Source organism: Globicephala melas, chromosome X, assembly GCF_963455315.2.
Source record: "Globicephala melas chromosome X, mGloMel1.2, whole genome shotgun sequence".
Lineage (NCBI taxonomy): Eukaryota > Metazoa > Chordata > Mammalia > Artiodactyla > Delphinidae > Globicephala > Globicephala melas.
In genome coordinates this window covers 105,212,864-105,218,863 of record NC_083335.1, presented here as the reverse complement: position 1 = coordinate 105,218,863, position 6,000 = coordinate 105,212,864, and the positions used below count along the sequence as shown (strand labels likewise).

The following is a 6,000-nucleotide window of genomic DNA, read 5'->3' as shown; positions in this document are numbered from 1 at the left end:
TTGCCTGATGTCCTCTTGAAATCTTTTAGCAGTTGTTGCTTCGGGTCAGGTGCTCGTTAGATGGCCTCTTCCCTGACTCCCAAAACTGGAACAGGGTGAAGGAATCAGGTTCTGCCAGCTACATGACCTGGTTTCCACCATTTAACCCTGGGATTTTCCCTTGAGTTCTAAAGTGGCGGGTGGGTGTAGCACTAAGGGCAACAGAGTGACAGAAGCCTAACGTGGGTGGCCCAGGTGCCCAAAGCAGGGAGAGAAAAACCACGAAGAAGGGGTGAGCCCTTTCCCCACCTCAGCTCCCACCCCCGATGTGGCCTGTGACAGCTCGTGCAGTTCTGTTTCCTAGAAGACCTTCCAAACATTATTGAGTCAATTCTCATTGGGGAAGCAAGTAGGAGCTTTTTTCTGCATCTCTAACCGGCGTGGAATGGTGCCTGGGCTGTATTGACCGGCTATGGGATATGCTGGCAGTCACAGTTGTCTTTCACGAAGAAGAGCACCAAGTGACGCTGGTTGTCATTCTAACTCCGCTGTGTAGCAGCGTAAATAGTCCCCTTTCTAACCAACCTGGTGGGAAAAGTCAATATCCCATCAGCAGAGGAGGTAAACACATCAGGAGCTGTGCCCTCTCTCTTCCTCCCCTGCTCCGTCTCACCACAGCTCTGTAAATGTCTCTCCCCGTCACACATGCATTTGTGTCATTCACATGCATGGGGCGCTGGCCTCGGGCCGCCACTGCTCGGGCCATTGTTGTGTATTCCCAGCCACTGCTCGGGCCATTGTTGTGTATTCCCAGACTCCGATAATTAGAACTCAAAGTGTCTCTCTCCTCGCTTAACGATGCGCCCCCTCTCTCTCTTCTCACCTCTTTCCACCCGCTTTGGGCATTTAAATCCTCTCTACAAAACTTTTTGTTGTTGTTTTTCGAAAGGCAATTGATGTAATTTAGAAAAGGTTGTGGAGAACAAACACGAATGTGTAGCTAAGGAACAAAAACCTGGAGACCAAGTTTTCATTTTCCAGGTGCTTTGTAGACTTCTCTGTTGCTCTGTTGTTTCCGTGGGGTTTTTTCTTTTGGTGATTGATATGCACTCCCTTCCGTGTTTCCTTCCCGATGCTTTCCTATACCGGGGCGCGGGACAGCCTCGCTCCCCCCCAGCCTCCTTGGCCCAGGCCAGCATCTGGGAGCCTGCCCGTCTCTATCTGGGAGCAGGGACACGGGGTGCAGGGACAGTGAGGGGCACGGGGCACAGTGAGCCTTGCCGAGCGTGGGCTCAGGGTTTTGGCTACCTGGGTTTGCTGTTTCTGCATCCTAGATCTCCAGCTATGTGCCCTGGGGCAAGTGACTTAACCGCCCAGTTTCCTCAGCCATCAGATGGGGAATTCTTTTTAGAAGGGCCTCTCCAAACACCTCACAGGGTTCCTGAGCAGCTTTGAACAAAAGCTGTATCATCTTAACCATTCTGGGCAGGGTTGGCAACCCCAGGGCTCACCCCCGTCCCCAAAAGACCAGACCTGGGTATCTCTGCCCAGTGCTCCTTCCAAAGAACCAAATGTAGAGGTCTCACACCCTGGGGAGGGAAAGGAAGGACCCTCTCTCTCCGGCTGAGAGTACCCTTCTCTAAGGCCAGGGATGAATGGGGTGGAAGGAGCAGAGGAAGGACGGCTGCACCCCTCAAGTTCACGGGCACACAGTGTGGACAAAGAAGAAAAAAGCAATCTTGCCAATGGGCAGGTACTCTCCAGACAGCCTACCCCTCGCCTCTGAGCAGAGGAGATTCTGTGTAATAGAGGGACGCAGATGGAAGGGACTAGAAGAAACTAACTCGGCCCAGCTGATCTGGGGAGTTTGAGTTGGGAGGCTCTGTCTTCCTTTTGAGACAAACTAGTTCCTGCCACATCCGAACTTTGCATGCAGTTGTGTGCATGTGCTTGACAGTGCCGCGAATCCGGTGTCTGGGAGTGGAGTTCACCTTGCTTGCCGCACACGGCCGTGCACCTGCAGTTCCCGTCAGTCGTCAGTCGAGGGTGGCTCTGTCCCCGGTGCGCTGAGTCAGCTAGGTACTGAGAAGTGGCGGGCAGGGGGAAAGAAGAAAGGCTTCTACAGAGGAATCTTGGGGTCCTTTCCCCACCCCCACCCCGGCATGGGACTGGCCCCAGGGGTAGACCAGCCACAGGACCGTGAGGACATCTGACCTGGAGGTGAGAACAGAATGCACAGCCCCTGCTTCTGGTACTTGAGCAATACTGAATGCTCTTTAAAAGAAGCTGCCTCTGAGACTTGTAATCCTTTTACTTTTATTTCTTTTTAGATAAGTTGAAGAAGCAGTTTTTTACTCCCAAAGTTCTTCAGGACTATAGAAAACTCAAGAACACAGCAGAGCAGTTCTTGTCCCAAAGTGGCTACTCCGAAGTGAATCTCAGCAAACTCTTTGCCGATTGTGCTGTGCGGTCCTGAGGGGTTCCCGGAAGTGGACGCTCGGGGGCGGTGGAAGGAAGACCCGCATCCTCGGCACCTGCACCGTGGCCCTGGCTGCTTCTCCTGCATCGCTTTTCCTTTGGGACTACATATCATGTTTGTGTGGATGTTGCTTGGGAGGGGGATTATTAAGGGCGAAGGAACTGCAAAAATATTTAATCTGCCAAGCACCAGAGAACAGCAAAACCGCCTTCCCCTGACAGTATACCTCGTGCTGTCGAAACACCACCTGGAGATGGCTGCGTCACATTCGCACTGGGGACTGGATTTCTAGGGGAGGGGTCGGTGAGGGAAGAGAAATTGAGAGTGGCTGGGATGCAAGTCGCCCCAAGCTTTGCCCCAGGACCTTCAGCAGAGGCGCCCCCAGAAAGAGGGGGGCTCGTGGAGCTTGGTCGGAGGGCTGACACTTTGCCTTTTCACGGGCCAGTTAAATCCAGTCTGAACCCAAGTGCTTCCCGGGCTGCGGGCTCCAGGAGTGGCTATCCTTTTCAGTCTTTCTGTCATATAGGTGGCCGAGGGGGGAGATTTAGAAGCCTTGCACTGACTAGATAGATTAAACAGAGCTTACTTGTGTATTGAATTTCTCCAAAGCCCAACATGCACGCGTACATGCACACTGGGCAGCCGTTTTACACTCACCTTCCTTTTTTATTTCCTCAAGTAGAAAATCTAGGTAAAGGTTTATACAAAAGGAAAGCACGTGTTAAATAATTTCACATCCTATAGCATTTCATTAAAAATGTATATAGGTTGCGGTGAGGATCATTGTGTTATATTCAGAAAAACTGGGGGGAGAGATGGTTAATCGGCCCTGGCGCTATTTTTCTCATTTCTTCAGAACGGTGCCTTTTTGCCAGAAGCCAAACGTATTTCAACGTATCAGTCTTTCCTTTCTTACGTTCTTGGTAAGATTATACTAACAAAACATATTTCCCCTTGTACAACTATGCTATATTCTTAAAAAATATCTACCTATGGATTTTCATAAAAGAAACATATGCTGTGCTTTTTCTTTCACTTCGGAATAAAGCTTTCTAAAGGGAAATCAGTTGCAGTGACTCCTTATCAGGTGCGAAGACTGGACTGGAGAGGGCAGCCAGGAGTAAGGGATGACTGGAGACCATCCCATTCCCAAACCTCAGCCCGCTCAGGTCTCCACTCAGAGATCCTCGGTGTGATGTATGTTCCAGTGTTCTGAGTGGCATTTCCATGCACTTTGTGTCCTTTAAGAGATGAAGTATGGCTTCTCATGTGCTTTGCTGACTTGGACAGCTAAAGAGAGATAAGCCGAGAGCCCAGTGCTGTCTCCTTTTGGAAAGCAAGGCTGATGGCTCCTGGGAGAAAGGTCACCCGGCTTGGACCCTAGTAAAGGCTTACTTGTTAAGCAGTGGAGGTGACGCTGCCCTGTATCTTGCTTTGCCTTCTCTTTTCTTTCCCTCACCCTCTCCTCATTTCTCCTCTGTCTCCTATACTCAGGTTCTAAGTAGAAACACTGGGTTAATGGCCGTGTCGGTTAGTTAATTAATGCCTTGGCACCGCAGGCTCTGCAACCTATCAGAAGTTGCAGCACCCAGGCTGCTCTGGGAAGCTAAGGATTAGGTGGTTTTTCCTTGCTGTTACCGTAGAGGGTTATAGAGACGGTTCTCTAATGTATGCTTCCTGAGCCCACACTCCCACTTTGCTTTCCGAAGAGAAGGCGCGTTTTCCTTGATTTCTGGGACCTGGGGTGATTATGGTAAATACAAATAGAGGGTTATCTTCAACTTGCTCATCAAGAAACTCCAGGAGGGGCTTCCCTGGTGGCGCAGTGGTTGAGAGTCCGCCTGCCGATGCAGGGGACACGGGTTCGTGCCCCGGTCCGGGAAGATCCCACATGCCGCGGAGCGGCTGGGCCCGTGAGCCATGGCCGCTGAGCCTGCGCGTCCGGAGCCTGTGCTCCGCAATGGGAGAGGCCACAGCAGCGAGAGGCCCGCGTACCGCAAAAACAAAAAAAAACAAAAAAAAATCACTAAAAAAAAAAACTCCAGGAGACAGAAACAGGTTCTCACTGGTCTGCTTCTTGTCCCTGCATCTAGATTGTAATCACGGTGAGGGCAGCAACCATTTCTGTAGAAAGTCCATAGAAAGTCAGACATTTCTTAGTACAGTTCCCGAAGAGTTAACACAGTGGTTGATGTTTTTTAATTCAGATCAGTAACTCCAGGTTAGTTAAGAGGCTTTTCTGAGAGGCACCTAAGGATTCCAGGAGGCATGTGAGGCTTCCAGGATTTTATAGAAAGTTGAAACTGCAACTCTGTGAATTCCACTGGATCTCTCTGTTGGAAGATTGGAACATGGCATGGTCACTTTTCCCTGAGAAAGGTTTCTACTCCCTGATTTGCATCGGTTGTCAGCGCATGGGTACAGAGATGCTACCCACTTCTTTGTCAAGGGGGAGCCTCCCCATATGTCTCCACAGGCTCCCTGGCATGAGTGTTAAGCTCAGGTGATAAAAGTGAAACAGGCTGGGTTCACACTAGAGAGTGGCAGGGCCTGGTAAACCCAAGTGGCCATGTCCCGTCCAAAGGGGGCAGCAGCTACTCAGCAATTCTGGGAGGGACAGAGCCCAGGGTGGCCATACGATCTGGTTTTCAAGAGAAGCCAGGAATCCAGATATGCCACGAAGTGTCTTGATTTCTAAACCTTGGCATTCTAAATGCTGTGGGCCAGACTAAATAGGCTAAATTTCCTTTAGTGCCCTAAAGGAACCCATCTGAAAGGGGCATGTTTCCTGTTGAATTTAGGGTCTGCCTACGACAGGGAGCACATCTATCTAGCAAGGGTCACAACCTGCTCTCAACTCTCCTTCATGTAAAGGGGAACAGGGGAGGCCAGAAGTTGAAAATCGTCCAAGAGCTTGCTCAGTTAAGGTTTTAATTTGTCTAGGAAACAGACGGGGTTCGTCTCGAGACTGTTGCCCAAGACGTGGGGCTAATCAAAGTTGACAGACTGGAGTTTGGGACAGGCTGGTGAAAGGGGATGAATTCGTTGCCCCTCACAGCCACTTCCTTCTCCAGCCCATACCTCCTCTTACCAACAACACACATACAGACACACCTCAACACGCCTTTTCGAACATAGCATTTAAATTAGTTTGGCAAGTAATGCAAAGATAAAGAAACTCCAAAAGCAGATTTCCCTATCTTGTGTCAGGGTTTTGTGAAAAACACACTAAACCCCAGACCCTCAATTCAGTTCCCCCATCTCTCATCCCAAAGTTTAACCCGCCTCGCCTTTCCTTTCTCCTTCTCTCTCTCTCTCACTGCTCACCTAAATATTTCTTAATTGAACGGTCTGCTGTGGAGCTTCCTTATAGCAGTTTAATAGATTAACTCATCTGAGCCAGCCTCAAATTTCAGATTAAAATTCCTTCATCCCGAAGGCAGCATTATCAGGTTGTTGGAGGCTGTTTTCAAACCTTGGTTTTGAATAGCAGCGGCTCTGCATTAATTTAACCACTAAGCTAATAAGTAGGTTTCGTTTTG

The 6,000-nt window shown here is 49.8% G+C and overlaps 1 protein-coding gene across 1 annotated transcript in view; it reads left to right on the top strand.

The window, feature by feature from the left end:
* POLA1 (DNA polymerase alpha 1, catalytic subunit) overlaps window positions 1-3,585 on the top strand; it is a 307,226-nt gene extending 303,641 nt beyond the window's left edge. The window contains exon 37 of the mRNA XM_060292862.2: window positions 2,310-3,585. Within this exon, the coding sequence (XP_060148845.1) occupies window positions 2,310-2,455 (146 nt within the window). The 3' untranslated portion in view covers window positions 2,456-3,585. The remainder of the gene's footprint in view (window positions 1-2,309) is intronic.
* The last annotated feature ends 2,415 nt before the right edge of the window (window positions 3,586-6,000 follow it).